Here is a 27,510-nt window from a genome sequence, read left to right on the forward strand (position 1 = left end):
ATCCTCCTGACACCACATGTGGCAGTGACTGTTACTCCCATTTACACTGCGAGTCTCAGGCCCGGGTCACCAGGAGGGAGCAGAGCTGGCACTCAAACTTGAGGCCACCTGAGCCCAGCCCTTAAAGGTGAACCATAGTGAGGAATAAGCCTAGAGAAGCAACATCCCTTGTTCAAAGTCACAAGAAAGTGGTGGAGCTGGAACCCAACCCAGGAGCATCCGATGTGACAACAAACGTGGACCAATTTTGTAGCCCGAAAACTCCAATGACACTGAAAGGCAGAAGCACCCAGAGCCCTCCAGGGCCTGGCCCCCACCTACCTCTCACGTCATCACCCGCTGCTCCCTTTCCCGGGGCCAGAAGTGCACCTGCTCAGAGCTGGAAGGGTCGGCTGAGGGAGGCCCAGGGAGTGCTCTGTTTAGAAGCACGCAGCTTTCCTCAGCAACCGTGCTGGCACGCAGGCCTGCTGCTTGAGTCCACGCCATCTATCAAGTGGGTGCCACATCCCTTCCCTAAGGAAAGCTTCTCCCCCTCGCCCGCATCCTGCAGCTGCAGAGACATCTGTCTTCATTGCCCAGGGCCTCGCAAGGGGCCTGGTTCATGCTCAGCCTTTGTTAACAGAACGAACAAAGCTCTGGCCTTTCCAGGGAGAGCCTCCTGTCTGATACCCACAGGCCTGGGCACTGCCTCCCTCTTCCCCACTGACACAGCACCTGGGACAAACCTCTGCAGGGCAGGCCTTGCGTTGTTTGCCGATGAAGGAAGTCAGCACCTGGGCCACGTGTCTAGCCCCACAGAGCAGGTGCTCAATAACCGAAACGATCCAAGGTTTATATAGACACTCTTGGCATCCTTGAATCTGGCCCAGCCTGCCTTTCTCACCTTTTCTGTGTGACTACCATCCTCCACCAAAGCCTGTGCCTCAGCTGTGCAGCACTATTGGAAGCTTCCAGAAGATGCACAAAGTAGGTGCCTGCTACAGAAGCAAACACAGCCCCTCCCCAGGCCACCGTCTCCAGCAGACAGACACCACCACAGGCACGGCTCGTAGCACATGGTACTCTTTATTGTGACGCTCAGTGGAAACATCTGTAAACCAGCTTACTGTAGTGGTGACAGCTGCGACACATGCTAAGGCACTTTCATTATATAAAAAAAGGGATGGGGTGGGAGCTCCATTCACTCCTTTGTGACAGCAACTGGGACCTGAATTCAGAGCTTTTTAGGCATATGTAGCTTTTATATATCTTCATGATTTGTTGAGAGTTTCTTTTTTTAAAAAAAAATGCTTTTTTTGCCATAAGTAAGTCTAAATGCAGCATATACAAAACAGGAATGCAGGTAAATTCAGCAACCAGTGTAGACCAGTGTAGGACAAGCTACTCTCTTCTAAACACGGTTCCAAAGGAAAGGCAGTGATAAAGACCTGGAATTTTATCATTTATTACAAGAAGGGGAGAAAAAAAGAAAACTTTTTTCCTTTCAAAAACACCTGCGCAGATGGCGGATTTTTAAACTACAGAGTCAACGGTGCAGATCAACTACCCTCGGGCCCCAGTCCTAGAGTAGGTTCAAGGTCATGTGGGAGGGCCACTGGCCCTTTCTGATGCTCTGGCTGTCAGACTTGGGACAAGTCCCTTAACCATTAAATATATTTGGTCCCCAAGAGTGTTGGGAGAAGCCACTGCTGGCCTTTCCAGCTTGGCCCCAGGCCCTGTCTGCTTGGCCCAAAGGCCTCGCGGTGCAGGGCGGGCTGCCCTCAGCAAAGGAGGGACGGGGCCATCATTGCACTTGAGACGGCTGAGAAGCAGGAAGGGGACCGTGGCACTGCCCACAGGGGCGGGGAGGAATTCCCCTCCCTCCCCGCCCCAGGATTCTGTGCCCTGCACAGAGGTGGGATCCCTGGGCCTGCTCTTTCCAGACCTCCCAGAGCCCACAGGAGTGGAGGGCCGAAGGGGCAGAGGGTGTGAGGTCACCGTGTGTGATTGCCAACAGCAAAGAAGGGGGAGGGGGAGCTGGTGGCGGAGGCAGGAGAAGGTGACGACTCTTCTGGGGTGTCAGGCTATGGAAAACTCCTTAGTCTCAAGAAAAATAGATTCGTAGAAAACTCTCTTGCCCATCCCCGGTGGCCTGCCCTCCTTGCCTCACCATCTTGTGCTTTTTGGCAAGAGAGGGCCGAAGATCCTGCTGGTCACTCTGTTCCTGGGCAGGAGCCCAGGACCCTGACTCTTTGGTATCAGATTCTGGGGGTGGGAGGGGAGTGGTAGGGGCTGCAGCAGGGGAAGCCAAACGCCCTCAACAAGGCCTGGGGGGCGTGCAGGGACGTGCAGGCCTGAGGTCCCCTGGCCTACGGGGATGGGGTGGGGGTCACGGTCACAGCAGTCCCAAGAGGGTGGAGGGGGTGCTGCGGGGCTAGGAAGGGGAGGCGGAGTCGTCCGTCGGTCGGTCGGTCCATCCGTCTCAGGCAGCAGGCAAGAGGTTACTCGGCAGCTTTGGCCTCAGCCCCGTCGGCCTTGCCGTCCATCTCCTCGTCGGAGCCGTCGCCTGTACCTTTCCGGGCCATCCGGCGGGGCACGACAAACGGCAGGTCCCCACGCCTGGGGGCAGAGGCAGAGGGTCAGCAGGGCCGGCCAGCGTGGCCGCAGTCAGCTCACACATCTCGAAGGATCCTGAGAGGGAAACCTGGCACCTCATCCCCAGGGGGAGAAGTGGTGCGGGCCCTGGGAGCCCCAGGCTCCAGGTGGGACCAGACGCTCTCAGGGAGCAGGTGATTAAAGCTGCCTGCTTTACCCAAACAGCAGCAAAATCCATCAGGGAACCTGGGCTGATTCAAAGGGGAAAAGGCACAAGAGGAGATGGAGTCGCCTTCCACAAAAAGCCACCCTCTGCTGAAACTTAGTACAAAACAGGTGAAACCAGGTGGACAAAGACGGGCATCTTGTGCCAATCACACATAAGAAAACTGATACTAAACACCGATAGAATGTCTGCATCGTTGCTTTTATGCTTAAAAAAAAAAGGATTGCTGGGGCCGGCCCCGTGGCCAAGTGGCTGGGTTCACACGCTCTGCTGCGGCAGCCCAGGGTTTCGCCGGTTCAGATCCTGGTGCGGACATGGCACTGCTCATCAGGCCACATGGAGGCGGCGTCCTGCATGCCACAGCTAGATGGACCCACAACTAAAAATATACAACTGTGTACTGAGGGAATTTCGGGAGATAAAGCAGAAAAAAAAAAAGATTGGGAACAGTTGTTAGCTCAGGTGCCAATCTTTAAAAAAAAAAAAACGGATTGCTGTAAACTATTATGACCTCGATTAACAAAAAAAAAAAAAGGACCACTAGGTAGGGCCAGCCTGGTGGCAAAGCAGTTAAGTTTGCATGCTCTGCTTTGGCAGCCTGTGGTTCACGGGTTCAGATCCTGGGCACGGACCTACACACTGCTCATCAAGCCATGCTGTGGCAGCATCCTATGTACTAAACAGAGAAAGATTGGCACAAATGTTAGCTCAGGGCCAATCTTCCTTACAGAAAAAAAAAAAAAAAGACTGCTGTGAAAAGGAGGTAAGAAATGAGAATCTTGGAGAAAAGGACCCTCTGCCTCAACCATTTAACATTTCCTGAATGGTAACACTCCCTTGAGAAATGCAAGAAGGCCTTTCGTTGGTACAGGCACGGTGAGATGATGCCAGGATCCATCACTGATGTTTACGAGGCACCAAATACGTGCCAGGGACTTGCCGGGTTGCCTCAAGCCACTTCTAGTACAAAAAACCCAGCACAGAAATGTTCTCATCAGGTTGAGAGCAGCCACAGGGACGGACCTTTCAGATAGGACAGGAGTAAATTACCCACGGTTTACTGTCTGTTCAGAAGGCTGGCCCACAGCCCGGGAGGCAAGAAGAACCCAGGAAGCGGCAGGTCACCCTCTGACCAGCACTTTCTCGTCATCAAGCTCCTTGCTCGTTGACATCTAGTCGATAACCAAACCCAGTCTATAGGAGCGTAATATTCTGCACTGTGCTTTTCAGAACAAACTACCTTTTCAAAGGAGAATCATGTGAAGGAGCCGGGGGAGGCAGCGAGCGGGGCCACAGGCTCACCTGAGCTTGTTCTTGAGCGAGCTGACCTCGCGGTTCATGGCGTCGGCGGTCTCGGTGGCGTCCTCCAGCTCACGCTGCAGTTTCCGGCGGGAGGCGTTGGCCCGCTGGGCCTCCTCCTCAGCCTCCTCCAGCTGCCGCTTGAGCTGCTTCAGGCGGGTGGACGCCTTGTCGGCCTGCGGAGACGTGGGACCAACGGCCCCGGTTAGGAGCTCTGGACACATGGGGCCCACCCGGCCCGTGCTGCCCTGCCCTCGAACACACCTGGTCCTTGTACTGCTCCGCGTTCCTCCGCTCATCATCCACCTGCAGCAGCACGTCCTTCAGCTTCTTCTCGGCCCGACGCACCTGCTTGCAGGCTGCCTGGCGCTCCCTGCGAGGCACACACAGCGGCTCAGGGAGACACCTTCCTTCAGAGGGTCTGGCCAGCAGACCACAAACTGGACCTCCCATTCCGGGGGCCTCATGGTATTTGCCCCATAGGGAGGCCTTGAGGCTAAGGAGGACCGTCTTTACTGAACACCCGCTGTGTGCTCTGTCTCTTAGAGGGGTGCTGTGATCACCCCAGTTCACAGATGAGGAAACTGGGGCGAAGGGAAGGGGTACATGTCAAAGAGCATACAAGTAGGTAGGAAAAGGGAAAATTGAGATTTGGGGCCCTGTGGGACCCCCATTATCTCCAAAGAAGTCTAGGTCTTCCTGAGCCCACAGATCAGCTACCCAGCTGGGCGGGAACCCCCGCCTCTCTGATTGAGGCCTCAGAGACAGTCATCAAAACCCTCAACTTTAGAGGTGGGCCATGGGCTCCGATTCACACTCCACGGGGCCCCAGCAAAGCGAATGAGGCTGGAGGAAAACAGCTTCTGGGACTCAAGGACAGAAAGCTGGATCCTGACCGGGACCCAGGGACAGGACGGCAGAGGGATCTGCAGACTGCTGCAGGTGACGAGCAAGGGGCACCTACTTGGTCTCGTTGTCCAGCTGCTCCTCCAGCTGTGCGATCTTGGCCTCCAGGGCGGTGATGGAGGCCTTGTACTTGGACTTGACGGTGCCCTCCATCTCCTGCAGCTTGACCTTGAGCTCCTTGTTCTGGCGCTCCAGCTGCTGCCGTGCGTTCTCGTTCTTCTGGGCATGGCTGCGCTCGAGGTTCAGGTCGGTGTTGATCTGGTCGATCTGTGGGAAGAAGGGCTGGGTGACCTCAAGGAAAGCCAGGGGCCCTGGCTAAGGGCAGAGCGGGGAAGCTGGGTCCTGCAGAGCCCATGCTAACTCCAGGCCCCCCAGAAAGGGAGCTACCCAATAGCATGAGTCCGGAAACTTCTTAACATCTGAGAGAAACCACTGGGAGACCTTTACAGGGGCCAGAACATTCTCCCCTAAGCACTCAGGGAGCGGGTGGCTTCCGCCAGCTGCTGTCTGTGGGGCCTGATTCACTGGGGGGAGCTCAGGACTGCAGCCAGGAGCTACAGGGCAGAAGGAATGCGCAGGCAGCCCTGGCCGCCCACCTGCAGGTTGGCCTTCTTCAGCCGGTCGTTCACCAGCTCCGTGTTGCCCTGCTCCTCCTCCAGCTCCTCCTCCAGCTGGGCGATGCGGGCCTCCAGACGCCGCTTCTCCTCCAGTGCCAGGGCTCTGGGTGGGGGCAGGGAGATGTGAGAAGGGGCCAGTCCCAGAGGCGGGGCCCGCCCCGGCCCACCTCCTCGCCAGATGAACTGCTGCCCCGAGGCTCACCCTTTGCCGCTGCTGTTGGCAATCTCCTCGGCCAGCTCGTCCCGCTCCTGCTGGGCCTGGCGCTTGGCACGCTCAGCAGCTGCCAGTTCCTGCCATGAGAACCCAGAATGTGACCCGCGGGGGCAGCCCACAACCCTGGAAGCCCACTTCTTCCATTCCGGGTCCTCTGCAGTGCTGTCCTCCCCGAGCCCCTGGCCCTCTCCGCTCAAACCCCTTCCCAGGCCGCCTCCTCCATGAAGGCCTTTCTGATGAGCCCCCCTGGCTCACAGGGCTAATTCCCCTCTCTGAGGTCAAAGCTTAAGCACCATATGTTTACAAACACTCCATGTCTATGTGCTAGGAACCGAGCTAGGTGCCGGGATATTAGAGATAAAGAAACCATCCTGGCCTGACAGGGGATGCTGGTCCCTCTGCATTCTGGGTAGACCAGAAGCTGGGAGAGACGAGACAGAGATGTGAGTTCAGGCCAGAGCATGAGGGATCTGAGAGCCAGGCGGAGGGTGAGGCAGCCTCGACAGAGACCCACATGTGACCGTGGAGGGAGGAATCACCCCAGACCCAGGCAGCAGAGCACAGGCAGGCAGGCAGGAGCGGGGGAGGCCGTGCCTGGATGTCTGGCTCAGACAGGAACAGAACCCGCGGACCAGTCACCTCTCTCTGTAGGAGACCGCTTGGAGACCCTAGGGCACGCTTCCATGACATGCCTCGTGTGGGGGACAAGGGGATGCTGGGTGCACGAGCATCAGGGATGGACGCCCCTGACCAGGCCTACTTCACAGCAGGAGGTGGGGACACCACAAAGCCTCGTTTCATATAAGGGAGCTGGCTGCCAATGGTGACGATTTAATTCACACACACATTTAAACTCACCAGGGAACCCTAAAACCTCGTGAAACCCTGCAGGGAACTGTTACAAAGCAAGAACCACCCCCAACTCATGCCGGGATTCTGGCTAGTTTGTTTCCAGCCCTGCCTGGGAGCTCGAGCCGGCCAGGGGGAAGCCCTGGGCTGCCCCTGCTGGCCAGAGGGCAGCGCCCCCGAGCACCCCACAGCCCTGGCCCACCTCCTGCAGCTGAATCATCTCGGCCTCCATGCTCTTCAGCTTCTTCTCGTTCTCCTTGGCCTGCGCCAGGATCTCCTCGCGGGAGGCACGCGTGTCCTCCAGCTCGCGCATGTAGTCCTTCATCTGGGCCTGGGGGGAGGAGAGGCGTGGTGCCACCACCCCAGCCACCACCCATGTCTGCCCTCCACCCCTCAGAGGGACACCCGCCAACAGAACTTAGCTGTAAGAGGGCAAAATCATAACGAAAGACAAATGTCTCTTTATCCTACACCATTTTTACACTCTTGATGGTTAGGATTTACAGAGCACGCTTCCGGCAGGGTTCGTGACTGTGTACACATCAGCCAAGTTTCCTTTCGTTTCTGACTTTCTACAACTTCCTGTTGACTTGAATCATTCCCAGCGCACACCCACTCCTCTGCCAGGTTAGTTCCTGACTATATGGCAGGAACACGTTCCCTTTGGAATTTTCCCGGGATATGTTTTAACCCTAAAGATCCTTGTCAAATAGTGTTTTTTTCTTTTGCAGACAAAGCCCACGTTGGGAGTCCCCATGTCAAAGGGTACGTCTCTTGCTGGGACACGACCAGATGGTACCAGGTGGAACGGCCACCAGCCACCAGGGCAACTCTGCCCTGTGACCTTGCCAACCACAGATGTTTCCATTCATTCTCATTGTTGCTGGTGTCCTGGGTATGATGCAGCATCTCAGAGCTGTTTTTAATTTGTTGTTCTCCAATTATTGGCAAGGTGAAAATTTCCCAAGTACGTGTCCCGTGCTCTGGGCTGCTTCTCTGAACCATCAGCTCAGAACCTTCCAGCATCACCCAGTAAGGCGGGACTGGGTCAGACCCGGGTCCCATCTGGTTTATTCAGGAAATGTGCCAACAGTGACTGTCTTCCCTAACTCCACTGGACATCGCGGTGTATAGTCATTTCTTTGTTTCAATGGACTCAGAGTCACTGACCTTATTCTAAGTTTGCTTTCAGACTACCTTCTTCCACTCAACCTCGGGACCTGAGTCTCCATCTGTGAGATGGGGCTAAGGGCACCCAAGACCTTCCTTGGAGACGGGAAGGCGGCAGTTCCCAGCATCCACCGGCCACCCCACTGGCGTCCCAGCCCTGTGCTGAGCCCAGCACTGCTGTCTGCAGCCAGATCCGGTTTGGTCCGGCCTGCCTCACCTGCAGCTTCCGCAGCTGTTTGATGGCTTCGTCTCGGTTCTTGTTGGCAGTGTCGATGTGGGCCTCCAGGTCCTTCAGGTCCATCTCCAGCTTCTTCCGAGCGGCCACAGCCAGCGAGCGCTGCTTCTTCTCATCCTCCAGCTCTGCCTCCATCTCCCGCACCTGGGGAAGGTGCCAACAGCTTGGGAGGCTGGACCCACACACAGACCCTGCTCCGGCTCTGAGCTCAGGCAGGTTTGGTCCACTCCAGTGGGATCCATGAGGCCTCCAGGGACTAATGAGGATTACTGACAGTAAAAACCCTGATAGAGTGAGTCACTGACTGCCCCCCTGGACAGAAGACTGGAACGTAAGGACATGGAAGAAATGGTCAAGGAGCCTGCCACATCCAGGTAGAGGAAGGAGAGCAAGGAAGCCTGCCAGAAACCAGGGTGGTCCCTGCCCGCCTCTGCCCGCAGATGGAGGTGGCCCTGTCCGGGGCAGGGAGGGCTGTCCGCACCTGTCTGACCAGCTGCTTCTTCTTCTCCTCACTCTGCTCGTCGCGGCCCTGCAGGTCCCGCTCGAACTGGGCCTTCATGGCCTGCAGGTTCACCTCCAGCCGCAGCTTGGCGTCCTCGGTGGCCTGCAGCTCGTCCTCCAGCTCCTCCAGCTGGGTCTTCATCTCCTCCACCTGCTGCTCCAGGGCCCGCTTGGACTTCTCCAGCTCGTGGACCTGCCACCCGAGGGAACCCGAGTCAGGAGCAGAGAGACGAGGGGGGGCCTCCGTGCCCACTCAATCCCTGATCCCCCATGATGTCCCCACCAGGCTCCCTCCCGAGCACCAGCCGGGCTCCACACTCACACTCTTGCCGACGTCGTCCTTGGAGCTCATGAGATCCTCCATCTCCGTGCGGAACTGCTTGTTGAGCCGCTCCAGCTCCGCCTTCTGCTCCATGGCTTCCTCCAGGGCCCGGGCCAGCGACAGCGCCTTGGTCTCCTTCTCACGCGCCTCCGCCTCGGCCCGGTCACGCTCCTCGGCATACTTGGCGGAGATGGTCTTCTCCTCGGCCAGGAGCTGGGGTAGGTGGGCACCATGAGGCTCAAGCAACGGGCTCTTAGAAAGCACTCAGAGCCTGCTGACCTCAGGCAGGCAGAGCATCCGGACCAAACTCTCTGAGGAATAAGGGTCCCAGGTGCTGGGTCTCGGGGTGGGGGGGGGGGGGGGGGGCCAGAGGGTGTCCAGGCTGACAAGTGCTGTCCAGCACATCCTTCATAACCAGATGAAGGCAGAGGTCACCTCTTTCACCACATTTTATAGTCTTTGTCTTTATCACTTAATAATAATGATCCTTTATGATACAGTGCCCCTTCTGTGAGAACCCACAGGAGACGTCACCGTCAGAATCTGGAAAGGCTTTGGTTTTCCTAAATGACTGGCTGGTACTTGCCTTGAAAAGAATGTGAATCTGGCTGCTTAGAAGCCCAAAGCCCATTTGTGGCCCTCCTCTAAAGCCAGCTTAAATGCCCCTGGCATCCATCCTCTGAGCGGCCCACCTTCAGCTGGATCTTACTTTCCCACTTTCAACTCCCTTTGCACCAATACCTCATTTCTTCCACAGACCTATTTCCTAAAGGACCAGACAGTAAATGCTTTAGCCTCTGCAGGCCACGGTCTCTGTAGCAAGGACTCAAGTCTGCTACGACGGCACAGCCAGCCAGAGCCAACAGCTAATGAGGGAATGGAGCTGAGTCCTGCACACCTGTGTCTACACCCGGCAGTGGGCTGCACTTGGCCAGTGTGCTGACCCCTGATTTATTCTATCTTTCTACCCCACTCCATTGTCTGTGTCTCTATAAGCTGCCTCAGATCTTTTAGAATGAAGAAGAGATATGAACACGTAAATAAAAATCGAAATGATAATAAAATAGGTTTGTGACAAAAAATTTGAAAAATATAAGAATCCAGAAAGGGGGAAGCTCGCTTGTATACCTAACATATGAAGATGCCCTGTTCCAAGCACTTTCTTTCCAGGCCCCTCAACGAGCAGGAAACCGAGAGGCACTTCTGAGCGCCTGGCCCCTGGCGGCCTCCTCCCCAGCTGGGTGAGGAGGTGGTGCCAGGAGTGGCCTTTGCCTGAGGCCGTGGCATCTGCGGAACAGAGGAAACGAGGTCCAGGCCGACACACACACCTGGTCGAACTTCTTCTGCTTCTTCTCCAGGTTGGAGACGCTCTGCCGCTGGTGGTCCAAGTCCACGAGCAGGTCATCTAGCTCCTGCTGCAGCCGGGTCTTGGTCTTCTCCAGCTTGTCGTAGGCGGCCACCTTCTCTTCGTAGCGCTGGGTCAGCCCCTCCAGGTCCTTCTGGAGCTTCCTCTTGGCTTCTTCTGCAGTCTCCAGGCACCCGACACCGTCCTCCACCTTCTTCTTCATGTCGCTCACCTGGACAGGAGCAAGGAGTGAAGAGACACGCAGGATAGCACCTGTCCAGGTAACAGCCGGGAGCTGGCCTACTACCCCGTGAACGGAGGGCCAGGGAGCCCACCCAGTTATGGAGACCTCCCTCTTCCACTGGGGCGAGAGAAATGGCGTTTCGGCAGAGGGCACCCGCCTAGCGTGTGGAACCCAGGGGAAGGCCGACCCTGGAAGCTAACCCCCACAGGTCAGCTTTGGAAGGTCTCTCAGTAGCGACTTGCGAAGCCTCTTGTTTCACAAAGACTGGGGCCCAGAGAGGGGAGCCTCCTCCATTCCCCTCCCCAGGCAGCAGGGCTGGGGCCCTGTCAGGAGGTTTGTCTGCTGGAGGCAGGAGGACCACAGGGACCCATCCTGCAGCCCCTCCCTGCACCTGGACATAGAGCTGCCACCACGTGCACGTGCTGGCTCCCCCACCCAGACTGGGGAACACCCTGCGCACCCACCCCGAGCTGCTGCGGATCTTCTGGCCTGGAACAGCGAAGTCCCAAGACAAGAACTAGAACAGGGCTCTTGGTCTATTTCTGGCCGTGGACCCTCTGATAGTCTAGAGAAGACTATGAACTCCTCCTCATAACAACATTTTATCGTTACTAACATTAATATTTTTAATATTTATATTAATTTTAACTTAACATATTAGCACATTAATATTGATAACTTAGTATTAACAATATTAATGAAGTCAAATGTATAGTAAACTAACATAGGCAACAGCAGCTGCCAGGTATGTTTTAAGCTCTGGTCCAGCAGCCCATGTGCTTCCTTATCAGCACATCGAACGGCAGGCTCCTAAGTGGTGAGGAGCGATGACATCCCCACGGCCCCGCCACACCTCGGACGTGGTGTTTCTAAAGACCAAGGCCACGGGCACTGCAGCTGCCACGTGGCCTGCGTTCACAAAGGACGGAAATGCTCAATGTCGGCTAGAGGTCAGTGAAAGAAAGATGTTCCATCTCCTCCACCCAAGTTCACGGACCCCTGGATTCTATCTGGGGGCCCCAGGCTTGAGCCCTGGTCTGGAGAGAGAGGGCAGGAGCTCCCCGAGAAAGGGCACCCAGCTCGGGGCAGGGGTGTGCCTCCAGCATCCAGTAGGGCACCCTGCTGGAAGCTCCTCAGCCTGCAGAATCCAACCACAGTTTCCCTGAGCCGCCTGGGCGGCCTGGGGCATCTCGTGAGGGAGCCCGCATCGAACCTGGGCATGGAGGGTGGCAATCTGCTTCTCGAGGTTCCGCTTGGCCTCCTCCTCCTCCTCCAGCTGCTCCTTGAACGAGTTCTTCTCGTCCTCCATCTGCTTCAGCTTGGTGCTCAGGCTTAGCTTCTGCCGGTTCTCCTCCTGCAGCAGCTCCTACTCCGAGGACAAGAGGGATGCAGGGGCTCAGAAGGCGCAGCATCAGGACCAGTCCCTCTGATTCAGGGGACAGCCAGTAAAGACCTGGTGGGGAGCTGGGAGGACCCAGAGACCCCGTGGAAGCAGGGGAGGATGGGTAATCAGATGAGCTCTGTGGCGGAAGCAGAGGCCTGGCAGCTAAAGCCGTGTGGGCACAGGGTCCTCCCAGGAAAGGTCCACCTGCAGGGACCCATTGCCACACTCACCTGCGTGTCCTGCAGCTGGGACTCCAGAGCAGAGAAATCCTTGGTGAGCTTGCTGGACTTGCTGTCAGACTGGGTGAGAAGACCTGTCACGTTGTCCAGCTCAACCTGCACAGGGACAGGAGAGAAGAGGATGATGAGCTCGACCATGGCTGCTCCGGCCCCACCTCGGCTCTTCCAGGCAAAGCTGGGCCTGAGTCACAGGCTGAACCCTGAAGGCCTCACTGAGGAGCCAGTTTGAGGCGAGAGAGAAAACGTGGCCGAGGAGCTGCTGAAGGGACCACCGCCCAGGCCCGGGTCCCAGCGGGGGCCTCACCTGCAGCTTGGAGACCTTGTCGGCCAGCTCCGTGCGCACTCGCTCTCCCTCGTTGAACTTCACCTGCAGCTCCTGCAGCTGCGCCTCCACCCGCTTGCGCTTGTGCTCTGAGTCTCCCTTGCCCTGCAGCAGGGCCTTCACCTCGTTGGCCAGCTCCCCCCGCTCGTTCTCCAGGGTCTGCTTGGCCTTCTCGAGGTTGGCCTTCACCTGGTGGGGAAGAAAGCCAGACGTGAAGGGGCATCCATGACAAGACGCTGGTCTTTCCAACATCGTTGGGAGAGATGGTGGATCCAGAATCCGCTGCCTCTGCAGCAAGGAGGAGGTGGGGCAAGTTCAGGGGACAGCATGTTAGCAAGAGGCTTGCATCCCGAAGCCCCGGCTGACCTGTGCTCACTGCTCACCTGTGTGTGGCACCTAGCACGTGTCCTCTCCTCAAAGGACCTTGGCTTCCCCACATCTAAACCAAGCCCCGCCCAGCATCGCTCGCTGGGTAGTGATCGCTCGAGTCTAAGGTGTTATCAGTGCTGATATTATGATTTTAGTGCTAATATTATAGAATGAGGGAAATCAACTGTTCATAGTTAGACTTTCAGTAAAGCCTCTTTGAAATTTGATGTTCACAGAAATACTGTAAAGTTCTTCCAAAACCTATAAAGCGGTGTTTACAGAATAAAAGTGACCATCCTATTCTAGTCCGCACTGAGCCCGGCCACAGGGTCATGGGTAAGGTCAAGGGTGAACTGGACCCTGTATGAATGTGAAGGGGTGCTGGGTAAAAACAGCCACAGGACAAGGAAAGGGTTCAACCTGCGCAGAACCGGGTGGAAGCTGAAGGGAGACGGATGGACAAGGCATGTTCCTAAGAATATTGTATAGGCTGCCATGAGGAAGAGCCTCTGACTTCTCGGGCTGCCACCAAGAGTGGCTACGAGCTGGACGCCACAGGAGGCAAGACCTGTCCTGTTAAGGAACTGACCAGCCACCAGCTGCCCAGCCAAGAAACCAGCTGGGATTACCATCCCAAGGGTTTTCGCACGAAAACACCAGTTGACCACTTGTTGGGGGTGTTCTAGAGAGGACCCAGCTTCAGAAAAGGGACCATAAGGCCTCTGAAAGGCAGTTTCAGGGTCACGCCAATTCCTTAGAGCTTTCTGGTCTGGCAGGGTATTGACTACTACAAATGATAACAATTCCTGAACAATTTTTGAGCCCTATCTATCACAGTGTTTACACGTTCTCAGCTCTCTCATATTAGCATATGAGACAGACCTATCATCAGCCTCCTTTACAGATGGGGAAACTGAGGCACAGAGGTACCCATCTGCCCAAGTCACACAGCTGCTAAGGGCTGGAGCCTGGACTCTGACACAGGCAGTCTGGCGCTGGAGCCGCTCAGCTCTGCACGGCTGGCCCAGAGAGGCAGACGTTCTCTCTGAGAACTGGCCCCGCTCACAACGGTGGAGTGTCACAGAGCCAGTCCCAAGCTCACGCACCCGCTTCGTCTGCTCCAGCTGCTCCGCCAGCTCCTCCACGGCCTGCGAGTGCTTCTGCCTCATCTCCTGGATCTGGGCCTCGTGGGTCTTGGCCTCCTCCTCAAGGGTCTTCTTCAGGATGTTCACTTCCTGTTCACGTTTGGACCTGGAGAGAAACGTCCTCAGAATGGAGGCTGGGGACGTTGGAGCGATGCGGCCCCCGGGGCTCTTCCCTGGCTGCAAAGAGGGGCCAGCAAGGGCAGTGGCCGCCTGGCAGCCTTTCTGACCACTGGCCTCCCTCCTCAGCTGTGCATCCTATAGCCCAGGCTCAAAAGACACACTTTGTAGAAGCTTCTGTACCCTTTCGGCCTTAAAGCCCGCCCTTGCCTCACCCAAACTCCAAGCTGTCTGGTACACGATAAGGCCATCGGCTTGTGTGCAGAGGCCTGGGGTCCACCCCTCCCAGGCCACCGTCTCCCTTTCCCTGCATCCCCACCACAATCCTCAGTGACTTGGCTGTTGGTCCCATGGCACACCTGAGCTCCTGCTGGGCAGCGGTGGAATCCAGAGTGTCCTCCAACTCTGTTTTCAGAGCCTCCAGCTCTTCCCCGAGGTCCCGTTTCTGCTTCTCAGCTTTATTCCTAGAAGCACGCTCAGATTCCAGATCTTCCTGGAGTTCAGAAATCTGAGATTCCAGCTCCCGGATCTTCTTTAGGGCCATGTTCTTCTGGGCGGCTTCTTCCTCCACCCTACCAAAGAGACCAACAACGTCAGGATAAGACCGTTTTCACCTTCAGAGAACAGAATTTGCAGAAGAGGCTTTGAAGAAGTGCAGCCAAAGCCACTTCTGGCAGTCATAATCATTGCCCTTAGGAGCTCCCCTCAGCAAAAACAATATCTATTTGAGGCATCCAGAAGATTTAAGGGTAACACCACTTTGAGAATTGGAAAACATCAGAGAAGAATCACTTCATTTTCCAAATTAAGATTCAGTGCTTTAAACATAAAAAATAATTCAAATGTTAAGTTTTAAAAAAAGGGAAATAAAACGCTACAACCCATAATGACTGCAACTAAGTAAAAATACAAACGTGCTGTGGACTTAGTGATAATGATGTGTCAGTGCAGGTTCATCAGTTGTAACATGTGCCACTCGTGTGGAAGATGTTGACAGCAGGGGAGGCTGTGAGTGTGGGGACAGAGGATTTATGGGAATTCTCTGCACTGTCTGCTCAATTTTGCTGTGAATCTGAAACTGCTAAAAGATAGTCTGGTTTTTTTTTTCCAAAAAGCATGGCTGTAGCTATGAAATTAAAAAAGGAAAAGGAAAGGAGAGGATTGTTGTGGTTGGGTGACAGAGTGGTGGGTGTCTTTTTTTGACAAATGACAAAGAAGCCTTAGACTGTGCCTTTACCAAACAGGAAATGTTTTGCAGTGAAATGGCTTCCAAGACAACAGCAGAGCGAATGCTCACAGCTCACTAATGTACCAAGAAGCACAGGAGGAAGCTGGCATCAGGCTGGCACTGGCCACCTGGCCACGGGCTGATGCTCTGACTCTCACCTGGCCAGGGCAGCCTGGAGCTCCTCCTCTTTCTTAGCCAGTTGCATCTTGAGCTCGGCGATCTGAGCCTGGAGCTCGGCGATCTGGTCGTTGAGGTCTGTGGAGTCTCCCTCCAGCTTCCGGCGGGTCTTTTCCAGCTCCTGACGCTGCTTCTCCTCTCTTCGGAGGCGCTCTGAGAAAGGAGGACGAGGAGATGCCAAAAGAGCCCTCAGTGGCCACAGACTTTTCTTTGTTTTTAATTCTTACATAAAATATCAAACGTTTGTTATAAATCATGTCAGATTTAAAGGATCATGATACAGACTTTCATACTCAACTCCAGATGATGAAGAAGGACATCACCATGAGCAGCCACGTCCTGTGTCTCTCCAACCCTGCCCGCTGACCTTCTGTGCCAGGGGACCTACTTTCCTAAAGTTTGTGTTCATAATTCCCTTGCTTTCCTTTAAGGCTGCACCATGTGTGTCTCCCTAAAAAATGCAATGTTTAGCTTTGCACGAATCTCAACTTATATAAGGGACCAGTCTTGTATGAATTCTACAGAGACAGCAGAACAGGGTCAGGGTCCAGGATCTGGCTTTACAATTCTGCTATGACGTCACTTAGGTACTCCTGAACATTCCTGCGCCTCATCTGAATAACAAGGACAAAGGACAACCTACTCCGTTAGGTTGTTGTGAGGCTCAAATGCGTTAATATCTGAGAGCACTGAGAAAGGTGCCTGGCCCAGTGTGTGCTCAGTAAGGGGTAGCGACTTTTATTCCTTGACTGGCCCTTGTCGCTCGATATTAATGATCTCGAGATTTAGCAAGTTAAACATCATTGGAACTGATCCACTAGGACTTCCGTTTCTTATTCCATGATGTGAATACACCACAACTTATCTATCTGTTCTACAGCTGCAGGCACTTGGGTTGTGTTCGCTGTGTGCACTCGTGAACAACGCTGCGGTGAGCGTCTTGCCCATGACTCCCAGTGCACGGGGATGAGAGCACTGGGTCACAGATACACAGAGCTTCAACCTCAGGAGGCAACGCCAGATTGCTCTCCAAAGCTTTCTACCGAGTGTGTGTGTATTCTGACTGTTCTCCATCTTTTTTGACACTTGTCAGCATCAACATTTACGTTTGCCCCTTCAGGGGGTGTCACTCCTAGAACTCCTGAACGATTGAGTCTTTCAGACTATTCCCAAGGGAGGGAGGGAGCCTGTGGGAAGAGATCTCTGTGTCAGGATGTCCCTACCCTTGACGACCTGACTCACCTCATCCTGTCCACATGTGAGGGGGTAGGGGGCGCTGTGAAACCAAGCTGGGAAAATCCACCCAGTGGATTTTCATCAGCCTGGATGGTTGTGGCCCTGCGTTCGGTGGGCATAGACAACTGCCCTGGACACACTGGGCTGCCCCACGTCTCTGCAGGAGGAGCAGTGGTTTCTGGCACAAGCTCTGAGCACCCACTGAGTTCTGGCCCTTCTCCTCCTCCCCCAGAGTCCACTCCTCTCAAGGCCCAGTGGGGAGGGGTCGTCAGGCAGCCACAGACCTGTGCTCCTACCCCATCCTCCTCACTGCCACAGATCCCCGGGGCACAGGGGGACTGTCACCCTGCCCCAAGTTAAGCAACGGCCTCTCACAGTATCTGTCTAGCATTTTATAGTACCCGTGGTGTGTCCCCACACGTTATTTAGTTTAGTCCTTACAAACACCCTTTCACCATGTCTTAGAGGTGAGAGAAACTGGAACTCACAGAGATTAAGTAACAGGTGCAACATGACACAGCCAGTAAGTGGCAGACTGAGGGTCACACCCACAGCCTCTTAGGAAGTCCCAGAGCTTGTGAAACACGTGGCGCCAAGAGAGAAATGCCAAGCTGTCCTCTGAATATGCTTCACTTGGAGCAACGTCCCTCCCCCAAATGTAAGTGCCACTGCTTGGCGGCCCAGAGTCCCTTAGGGACCGGACTCTGTCCCCTAGGCCTTAAGGGCAGTGGCTGGGTGCTGGACGCTCTGAGCCTCGCCTGTCAGAGCGAGCGTGAGACCCACCAGGCACGCCTGCTGCTGGCAGTGAGGCCCAGGCTGGCCCCGGAGCTGTGGTCCCCTGGGGTTCCCGTGTCAGACGGTGCCCGTCCACCCCCTCTCACCCTCCAGGTCAGTGATCATGGCCTCGTGCTTGTTCTTGAGCTTGGCCAGGCTCTTCGATTTCTCCTCCTCTTCTGTGAGGTTGGTGGTGAACTCAGCTATTCTGTCTTCCAGCAACTTCTTCTCCTGGGGGTGGAGGGTGGGTCAGACTCAGTGTTAGTTGAGCACAGAACGCTTTAGCTCCCTTCAAAGCCTGACTTGCCCAGAGACTAAGGACTGAATGGAGGGACAGGCCCTTAAATGCTTCATTCATTAGGATTCTCGAGATCAAAGGGGCACCTCTGACAGGTCACTAGCTCCCCTGAAACCGCTGGATCAGCTTCCTGATCTTCCTCCCTGGACCTGTGTCCCCCATTTGGGCTTCCAGGCGGCAGGTAGTGTCAGTGAGGGAACATAGGCATGAGGGTGCCACCTTCTCCATGCAGTGCCCTTGTTCACCAAGTGGGCTCTGAACCCCCTGCTCTCCTCATTTTCTGTGTTGTGTGGCTACCACTGGTGTCCCAATCAGTATGCTCCCCCTACAGCCACCATAATAAACAGGTCCATCACTCAGCATGAGCATCTTGCTCCCTTCATTAGAGTCCCAGGCAAGCATCCTGCTGTTTCAGGCCCCACCCCACCCTCTGGGGACCGAGGACAGTGTTCTGACCCTGTCCTTCCTTCTCCTCTAGCACGAGTCCCAGGTTTTATCTGCTCGCTGGCAGATGCTGACGTGCCCACACCCCCCAGTGACTGATGTGCAACGCCACACGGGGCTGCACGCTACAGACGCTTGGGTCTCAAAGCTTGTGAAGAGCTCTACTGAGGAGAAACATCAAACCCTTCCCTTGGGCCCCACTCAGTCGTGAGAAACATCCCTTCAAACACAACCCTGGCCCCAGAGGCCAGGAGAGACCCATGAGGAAGACCCGCTACTGAGCAGAAGCCACAGCGCTGCCGTCGGAGAGGCGGGCAGCCGCAGCCCTGCACTGAGTCACGCGCCCCCCGTGGCCACGGCCCAGCTCTGCCCTCCCTCGGCAGCCCCCGCGCCTCACCTTGGCCAGTTTGCAGTTCTGGTCTTCCAAGATGATCTGGTCCTCCTCCAGCTTCTTCAGCTTGGCCTCGGTGGTCACCTTCTCCAGCTGCAGCTTCTGGCGGGCACTCTCCTCCTCCTCCAGCTGCTCCTCCAGTTCCTACCACGGAGCCAGGGAGAGCATGAGGGCTGCCGGCCCCCCGAGCCCGGGGCAGGGCTGAGACGCGGCCCGACCCCCACCTGGGACCACATATTGAAAACTGGTATATGGCGACAAGAATCTCGCTCTAGCTATGTGGTCGCCTGTTCTGAGGGGCTTCCTTAGCAAGCTTCCCGCTGCTGACGCGGGCAGAAAGCAGAGCTGACGGCCCACGCTCCTCAGACCAGCCCGAGCGAGGACAGAGGGAGGGAAACGAAATTGGCTTCGATGCTCAACTGGGCAGCGCTCAGAGATGGAGTCACACAAGGAGAAAGCCTCTCCAAGGCTGCCCCCGGGGGACAAGAGGGCGAGGAGCTGGCGTGCAGTGGCTTCTGAGCTCTGCGTTCCCTCCAGGTTTTGTCAGTGCCCCTCCCCGCGCCCAGCCCCCCGACGCCAGGTCTGGAGTCCAGCCCCGCCCTCCCCCACCACGGGGAAGGGGGGCACCTGGATGTTCTGTTGCATTTTCTTCTTTTCCGCCTGCAGATGCTGGCAGCGCTCCTCCTCCTCTTCCACCCTGGCTTCCAGGTCGTGGCAAATCTCCTCCAGCTCCTGCTTCTTGGCCGTCAGGCGAGCCCGGAGCTCCTCGGCCTCGGCACACAGTTCTGTTTCTGCCTGGAGCTGCTCCTGCAGCTGCAGCTTCTCCGCCATGAGCTGCAAGGAAAACGCAGAAAATGCAAGCTCTGCGCAACCTCCTCGAGCCACTCCAGGACAGATGCTCTCCAGTTCAGGCTTCCAGAGGGAGAGGCCCAGGCTGATACGACCAGTTTCCATCTTGAGAATGCTCAAGCTCCCAGGCACTTTTTTTTGTTTTGCTGAGGAAGATTCACCCTGTGCTAATACCTGTACCACTCTTCCTCTGTTTTGAATGTGGGTCACCACCACAGCATGGCCACCTACGAGTGGTATAGGTCCACACCGGGGAACTGAACCCAGCGTGCCAAAAAGGAGCACACCAAACTTAATCACAAGGCCACTGGGCTGGCCCCCTCAGGCACTTTCTGAACATCATGTCCCTCTGTCCTTCACTGCTGCTCCAGGAGCTGCATACACTGATCCTGAGGAAACAGGCTCAGAGAGGTTAAATACTGGAGCTGGGCCTGAACCCAACCCTCATGAGCTTCCCATCCCATCAGGCAGCCTCCCTACATCACATCCCTATGTGATAACACCAAATGGGGCCTACAGAGACTAACACTGTTCCTGCAGTTAAAGGTAAAAACATCTCCTCAAACTCCACACACGCCTTGCCTGCTGATGGCCAGCAGGCGGCAGCACTGAGAGCAGCTGCGCTAGCCGGGGGAGCGGGCCGGCTCAGACGCCCACCTGGGACTGCAGCGTCTCCATCTCCGTGAGCCTGTTCTCAGCGGCCAGCTGCTTCTCTCGGACCTTCACCAGCTCCTCCTCCTTGGCGATCATCTCCTCCTCCTGTCGGCTCACCTGCAGCAGCGGCTTGACCTAGGAGAGGAGGCGGAGGCTGAAGACGCCTGTCCCGGCCCACAGCCACGAGGCTTCCCTCCACCTGCGGAAACGCAGCTCACGAGAGCCAGGGGCAAATAGGCACACTGTGCGGAGGAGGTGCTAACGGTACAAGCTTTCCAGAAATCAATGTGGTGCGTGCCACAATTCCATCTCAGGGAAAACATCCCTACTATGTACATGAAGATGTTCACAAGAGCATTTCTTTAATAGTGAAAAATTAAGAATGAGCTAAAGATCCATCGCTGGAAAAGTAGCCAGATAAATTATGAAATATCTCCAGGGAACAGCATGCTGACTTTTTAAAAAAATGATGCTTATGAAGGCATTTTAAATGGAAAATGCAAAATGTAAGACTGTTTATACAAGTCGGAGCTCCGCTTTGTAAGAATGTATATGGCTTACACAGTGGAGATTCAAAGGGAGTGAAAAAAAGAGAGTAGGGATAAGTATTGAAACATCTACTCGATGCTGGCTCGCGGTTGAAGGAATCGCGGGCGAATTTTCTTTTTTATGGTTTTTTGTGAGTCTTAACTTTTTGCAACTGCCACAAATTATTTATTACAAACGAAAGCAGGTTGAAGCACTCCGATAACTGCGGGGTTTTTAGAGGCTGGGCGGGCCCGTCCAGCGGCGCGCAGACCCCGCCCGCCCGCCCGCGTCTTCCCGGCCGCCCGCCCGCGGGACCCACCTTGGTGAAGAGCCTCCACCACTGCCAGTTGCGCAGCTTGAGGTAGGCGGCGCAGTTCCGCTGCAGGACCTTCATGGCCGTCAGCTGCTGCTGCCGCTTGGCGAAGGCCCTGCGGGGCGAGGGGAAGTTAAGGCCAGGGCAGACCCCCGAGCGCACGGCCCCGAGCGTGCCCCGGGCGCGCTTCCAGGGGAACCCACCCTGCCGGGGGCCCCACTGGACAGAAGCGTAGGGAAGGAGGCTGGCCTCGGGGTGAGTCCTGTGGGTGACCTTGCAGAGGGTGACGAGGGCCCAGGTCACCAGACCAGCCCCTCCTTCACTAAGGGGCGAGCGAGTTCGTGGTTTAGTTGTGAACTAAATAGAACCAACGAAGCCTGATCGCTGGTCATAAGTCCACCTGTTGACTTCAGCTTCCCACCCTCATGCCACCCACTGAGGGCTTTGTCTGGTGAGAGAATGTCAGCAACTGACGTCCTGCAAAAGGTGGGCTATAAGGTGTCGGCAGGAGGGCTTCTGAATAAAGGCAGGCTCCGTTTGTCCCACAACCATGGACCCAAGCTCCACCCCGCAGCGTTCATAGCTTGCTTGTGCTGGAACACACATCCCCGAGCACAGATACAAGTGCTCAGGGGACTAACGTGCAGCTGCCACATGCACTGTCCTGCAGCAGGTGCGCCCCTGACTCTCGAAGGGGCTGCTCTGGACTCAAAGCCTCCTCCTCTGGGAGCATGGGGAACTGTGGAGATAGCCAGGCTCTGGTTGTCACCCCCACACAAGGGACACAGTGAGGAACACTGGTGAGCAGGAGCTTTGAGGGCAGGCAAATTTAAGCACAGTCACCCCCTTCCTACCCGGTCACTGTAAACCTCAGGCAGACATCCAGGAAACAGAGGAGCAGGCAGAGCGACATGGGCCTCCCTCGGGCAGACACCTGACCAGCATTAGTGCCCCAGCCCACAGCTTCCTAAGTGTTCTTATGCAATGGGAGAGCTCAGAGGGCCTGAGCGTGGGGCAGGCTGGGCGGGGACGGTGTCTCCGGGGACTCACTTTCTGGCCAGGTAGCCCCTGCAGCAGGCCTGGAAGCCGATGATGACGTCAGTGATCTTCAGGTCCCGCTCCTCCTCCAGATGGGCCAGCACCCCAGCCCGGAAGAAGACCTTGCTCTGGCCGATGCGGTACAGGTTGCTGTCCAGCTCCAAGGCTTTGATCTAGACAGCGGAAAGCAGGCCATTTACTGCGTGCCACCACGCGGCTCTCGCAGCCATGCCCGGAACCTGCCTCAGCCGGGTGAAGGGCCTGGAGACGCGGTTCAGTCCTGGAGAGGCTGTCAGCCAGCTGCTGCTTCTCGGCGGGCTGCCTTTTACCCGGTGCCAGAGAGAGTGGGGCTCAGGGGGATGCTGGGAAGAGGGACAAGTGGGTGCCAGCACGGGGCAGGGTGACAAGTCAGACTTGCAGAGAAACACAGAACCTTGGCATTCAAGGGACTTTAAGTGTCCTCTCTTCCTTCCACCTCCCACCTCTGAATACTGGAATCACGTTCTCAACGCCCAGTTGGGCCACCTTCTGACCAGAGGTTGCTGAGCGTCGTCATCATCATCTTCGCTAACATCAGCACACACTCCAGATCAGGACAGGCCCAGAATCGAACACTAACTAGGGGACCCCAGCCCTTAACCTCTAGGAGCCCACATTGCCTCAGCTGTAAAATGGGAATCATGTTTTCTTTAATTAAAAAAAGTTAAACAAAGCAAATAATAGTGCCTCTTCCATAGTGGAGCCGTGGGAATTGAACAAGGGGACGCACGGAAAGTGCTCAGCGCAGGGTCAAGCAGGTGATGAGCGCTGAGTATATCTAAGCCGTCATCATTATTACTGAGCAGCATCAGTCTTCCCTTGTGAAGCCCAAGGACAAGGGCATGCATGGCTGGCTGTCTGGCTGTCTGTCTGTCTGTCTGTCTGTCTGCCAGCCTGGGAGAGAAGGGATTTAGAACAAGCTCCCAAAAGGCAGAGGCTTGAATAGGTAGGTGGGATCTGGGGGACCCCCGGCGCCCACAAATGGCCTTGGCAGACCTGGAAGAGGCCCCAGGAGGAGAGGGGAGGGAGGTGGAGCCAACATGAGCATCTCCCCTCCCTGCAGAGCAGAGCTGGGTGGGGGATCTGCCTGTGTCTGAAGGAGGGACACCCCTCACCTGGCCAGCAACCAGCCTGGAGAAAGTGTGGCCTAGACAGCAGCTGGAGGCACACCTCCGTCCTCCACGCCTCCTCTCCCATCGCTTCCTCTCCCACCAGCTGATAAGCATCGGCAAGCGGGGAACTGCATCTTCTCCCTCCTCTTTTCCAGCCTCAATCTCCTATCACTTAACGCAGTGCTCTGCACATACTCAGTGCTGAAGTTTTTTCTTCCCTCTTCTCTTTCCTCCCACCAGCCCAGCCTCTCTCCTGACTCTTTGGAAAGAATGCAAAGTAAAGAAAACCAGGGGCAGTGGCTGCTTCTCTTGGACCCATCAGAAACAAGACGATGCCTGCAGAGCAGAAAAGTGACCAGGGTGGGATACAGCCCTAGCTCGGCCACTGAGGCACCCCAGGGCCTTCATTCATTCAAGCAGAGTTCGGAGCACCCCCTGCACGCCAAGCACTGCTCGAGAGCTGGGGGAAGAGGGGAAAGTTCCAGAAGCATGGACTCTGGGGCTTTGGGCCAGCCACAGTGTGCTGGGACTGCTGCCCTCGTGGAGCACTGCCCTGCCAACCACACTGGGCAAGAAGATCAAAGGAGACGTGAGCAAAAAATGTGCCCCAAAGGAGAGAGACTGTCTCACCTCAGAGCCCTGCCACGTGGCAGCTCTAGTCTCCCCACCACCTGGTCCCACACGCCATCCCTGAACATCCGAGGGCTGGGAAGGCTGCCACTCAGGGTGCCCGGCAGAAGCAGAACTGGCACACCGGAGGGACAACAGGGCTCAGGCATGAACTGATCTAAAGGGCACCATCCAGCCACACAGGCACCGGCCAGGTGGGTGCACACCAGCCAAAGGTCCAGCCAACCAGAGGGAGGCGGAGACGGCAGCTCCACTCACCATGAGCACACAGGCCTGCTTGCCGTCCATGAAGCCCTTGGGAATGGAATTTGGTGTCAGGATCTCGTATCTGAGGAAGAAAAGAGAAGCCAGGTCAATTTACCCCTTGTCTCAATTCTTCGGGGCTTAGAACATACTGAGAGATGAGGATCATCCTGACAATGTAGCAGACGTAAAATTCTTCCCACAAAGCGTCCTAAGGAAGGAATGCACTCAGCAAATCCCGCCCTGCTCTTTCCCTAGGCTGAACGACACAGAAAGGCTCAGAGTTTTCCATAAAGCGAATGGAAACTCACATTGGACTGTTTCATCACTCAAGCGGGAGCTTTAGTTGGGCTTACTAATTGCTAATTGCCCAGTATCTGCATCTGTAACCCCGGAAGGCCATGCTCATCTCTTCTCGAGCTGCTGCAGGGAACTGCTAATAAACAGGATGGTCTAAGTGGAGGCAGCTTCATGAGAGCAACTGGCATTAAGCACGGTCATTAGGCAAAGAGGACAGTGTCACTAATGACCCTCCGTGCACACACAGCAAGAAGCTGCAGTGTTCTGTGACTTCCATCTCCATAAAGCTCCTTTAACACCCAAGTCTCTGGCTGATCCGTTTTTAATTTCTTTTCATAGCTCCTCAGCCTGCAGCAAACAGCCCCAGGCCCCCACAATCACTAGGAGTGAAAGTCAACAAGACAACTTTCGTTTCAGTAACAAAATAGGGATATCCCTTCTCACGTAGAGGGTAGCACGGAGAAGGACCGTGTAAGGAGCTGGCCAGACCTCGGCTCCACCTCAGTGAAGGCCCCTCTGCGGAGCAGCAGGCCCCCGGGCCGGGAGAGGCGGCTGCAGGCCCTGACTCACCTCTGCCGGAACTCCTGGAAGACCACTCGGTTGGGGAAGCCTTGGCGGCAGATCCGGATGCCCTCAAGGACCCCGTTGCAGCGCAGCTGGTCAAGCACCAGATGGGGGTCCAGTTTGCCAGCCTAGGGAAGGAAGCACACGTATGTGGCCTTGGTTCTGTGTCGAGGTACTGACGGAGAAAGGTCGGACGGGCCCCTCCAGACTCAACAAGGCAAAAGACCCAGGAGTCACTGCAGCCCACGGGTTCTGACAGCTAAGTTACAGGATCCAGGTCTGGCAGAGATGACGTCACCAAGTGGGAGAGCCGGCTGCAAACTAGCCTTTCTCCTAACAGCACTGTGAGCCCGCACAGGGGCTTCACCGCAGGCTGTGTGTGTGCCGTGCGGGGAGGAACCGTTTCTGCTCGGGGAGGCAGACAAGGGCTCAATGTCCTGCATGTGTGCCCGGGCCATGCCACGCCACGCCACGCCACCAAGAAGCCTCACCTTCTTCTCATGGTTGGGGATGATACAGCGGACGAAGTTGGGGTTGGTGTTCCTCAGCGTGGCCATCAGCTTGGCCAGCTGCTCCTTGTAGAGCTGCCCCACGGTGCGGAACATGCCCTTCCGTGTCTTGAAGGCCCCGGGCAGCGCCGTCTCTGACATGCCGGCCACCTGGTCCAGGCCGATGATGCGGTCCACTGCAGAGACCACACAGGAGCACATCAATACCCAGCAGTCCCAGCGGGGGTGGAGAGGCAGGAAGGAGACAGACATGTGGACAGAAAGAGGTGAGACTACAGAATAGCGGGACCCCTTCTGCTTGGAGTCCACACACAGGGCTAAGATTCTCTCCAAATGCTGAGCACACTGGCCCTTGTGAGTAGGAAGCAGAAAGGGGGAAACTGCAGAGCCACGAAGCCTTGTCTCTCTTGGGGAGCGGTCCTTCAGTAACTCTGTCCACGTCACCTTTCTTCAGCCCTCTCTGGAACCTCCTACTGCCAAAGAGACACCATAAAGCTGATAACGTATTCTGGAATAGTGAGCCTCACTATCCACTAGCCTGGCTCTGAGGAGGAACAAAACGACTCACAGGATCCTGTAGTCCTGTGGTCCCAGATGGAAAAAAAACAGTGTCCTGAATTCACACTGACCTTGACCTCAGAGCCCAGGGTTAGGAGTCAGAGGGTGGGGGCTCTAAAGCTACTCTGCATCGCCCACAAGACTCTGGGTGACTCCCTATCTGGAACCCTCCCGCACAGAACTCTCTAAATCAGGGACCCAGGCATCGCCTGGTGGTGTGAGAAGTAGAGAGTTCCGAAGATTCACAGCGACAATGATTATTCCAAAGTCTGGGGACCCCTCCACGCTCCCGCGTCTCGCCTTGTCTCCTACTCACGGGTCTTTACCATCTAAAGCAGCCCTCCGAGGAAGCAGCCCTGTCACGGGCTCGTGTGCAAGGCAATGAGATGAACTACTTTCTCCAATGCGAGAACACAAGAGCCAACCCACCCAACCAAGAGGACAGTGATTGAGGTCAGTTTTAAGTGACAGCCAATATTATTAAATTTGAAGGCTTCCATGGCTGGATGCAGAAGTTAAGAATTCTGTGACAAAGTCTGTTTCCTATTCCTTTGTGGCTAGATTTCTACTATTTATTTGAAGACAGCAAAAAGGACAGTTGCTCAAGACAGAAGCCGGCAGTGAGGATGGACCTGATGAACCAGTCAATAATAAGTGACAGGCATCTTTGACCTCAGGCAGCCACCACAGGGCCCATCTTACTGGCCACCAAAGGTTTCCTGGGAGTGGGTGGCTTGGGCAGGCCACTCAGTATGCCCAGAAGAAGGTCAAACATGTCCTGTAGTAACTAGTCGTTTCATGTGAGCGTGTCCTGCCCCCTGGAGGTGCAGCCCAGAGGGAGCAGGCGTTTGTTGAGCAACTGGTGAAGGAACGCACAAATGCCATTTTAGCTTTCAGGTGCACATACACACGGCCACGTGCACACACCTAAACCACATGCTGAGACAGCGGCAGCCACTCGAGCAGTAAGACGCCACCTTTATGAGGTGGAGCTCTGAAGACGTACTGGAGTTTTAAACAATCCTTGCTTTTAACATCTACAACTTGAAATCCCCAAATATCCAAACACAGACTCCCATTTGCCCGTTTTTCTACCGGAGGCCTGTGATGGGTATGGGGGGAGGAGCCCGCCCACAAGCCCAGGGCCAGACAGGGAAAGGGGCACAGGCAGGCAGGAAGAGCCAACGGGCAAGGAAAACCGAGCAGAAGCGTTTGCCGCACAGCCCTGGATGCACCACACACGAGGACGGCACTCCAGCGGCCAGTCACCTGGTTCTAGGTGGAGAATAGGAAAGCGTTGATAGAAATAGGCTCTCTGAGTGCTCTGCATCTCTGCAACAGAGAGGTTAAAGCAAAACCCAGGCAGAGGGAAAAGAGAAACGACAGAAACAGGGAGAGGGAACAACTGGAGCTGCCGGCCTCCCACGGAGAGGACAGAAGTGCAGGAGGGCGCGGGGACGGGACACCTGGGTGGCGAGGCTTTGGGCCAGCAGCCGTGTAATTCCCACGTGTGGGAAGCGCCAGGGCCGTCTGCGACCCACAAAGCC

General features: G+C 55.8%; 1 protein-coding gene across 4 annotated transcripts in view; it reads right to left on the minus strand.

The window, feature by feature from the left end:
• Window positions 1-1,046: 1,046 nt before the first annotated feature.
• The window catches only part of MYH9 (myosin heavy chain 9), a 91,156-nt gene continuing 64,692 nt past the window's right edge, over window positions 1,047-27,510 (minus strand). For all 4 annotated transcript variants that reach the window (XM_070599709.1, XM_070599710.1, XM_070599712.1 and 1 more), the window contains exons 16-41: window positions 25,388-25,581; window positions 24,903-25,024; window positions 24,048-24,117; window positions 22,021-22,181; window positions 20,977-21,085; window positions 20,133-20,264; window positions 19,254-19,460; window positions 18,633-18,770; window positions 17,601-17,724; window positions 15,465-15,636; window positions 14,438-14,650; window positions 13,923-14,067; window positions 12,430-12,636; window positions 12,117-12,221; window positions 11,716-11,868; window positions 10,242-10,490; window positions 8,914-9,126; window positions 8,572-8,784; window positions 8,073-8,234; window positions 6,888-7,016; window positions 5,825-5,913; window positions 5,602-5,725; window positions 5,064-5,272; window positions 4,364-4,472; window positions 4,103-4,275; window positions 1,047-2,598 (exon numbers count right to left, since the gene is read on the minus strand). In XM_070599709.1, coding sequence (XP_070455810.1) covers window positions 2,481-2,598; window positions 4,103-4,275; window positions 4,364-4,472; window positions 5,064-5,272; window positions 5,602-5,725; window positions 5,825-5,913; window positions 6,888-7,016; window positions 8,073-8,234; window positions 8,572-8,784; window positions 8,914-9,126; window positions 10,242-10,490; window positions 11,716-11,868; window positions 12,117-12,221; window positions 12,430-12,636; window positions 13,923-14,067; window positions 14,438-14,650; window positions 15,465-15,636; window positions 17,601-17,724; window positions 18,633-18,770; window positions 19,254-19,460; window positions 20,133-20,264; window positions 20,977-21,085; window positions 22,021-22,181; window positions 24,048-24,117; window positions 24,903-25,024; window positions 25,388-25,581 — 4,040 coding nt within the window. In that variant the 3' untranslated portion in view covers window positions 1,047-2,480. The remainder of the gene's footprint in view (window positions 2,599-4,102; window positions 4,276-4,363; window positions 4,473-5,063; window positions 5,273-5,601; window positions 5,726-5,824; window positions 5,914-6,887; window positions 7,017-8,072; window positions 8,235-8,571; window positions 8,785-8,913; window positions 9,127-10,241; window positions 10,491-11,715; window positions 11,869-12,116; window positions 12,222-12,429; window positions 12,637-13,922; window positions 14,068-14,437; window positions 14,651-15,464; window positions 15,637-17,600; window positions 17,725-18,632; window positions 18,771-19,253; window positions 19,461-20,132; window positions 20,265-20,976; window positions 21,086-22,020; window positions 22,182-24,047; window positions 24,118-24,902; window positions 25,025-25,387; window positions 25,582-27,510) is intronic.

This window comes from Equus przewalskii, chromosome 29 (genome assembly GCF_037783145.1).
Source record: "Equus przewalskii isolate Varuska chromosome 29, EquPr2, whole genome shotgun sequence".
Lineage (NCBI taxonomy): Eukaryota > Metazoa > Chordata > Mammalia > Perissodactyla > Equidae > Equus > Equus przewalskii.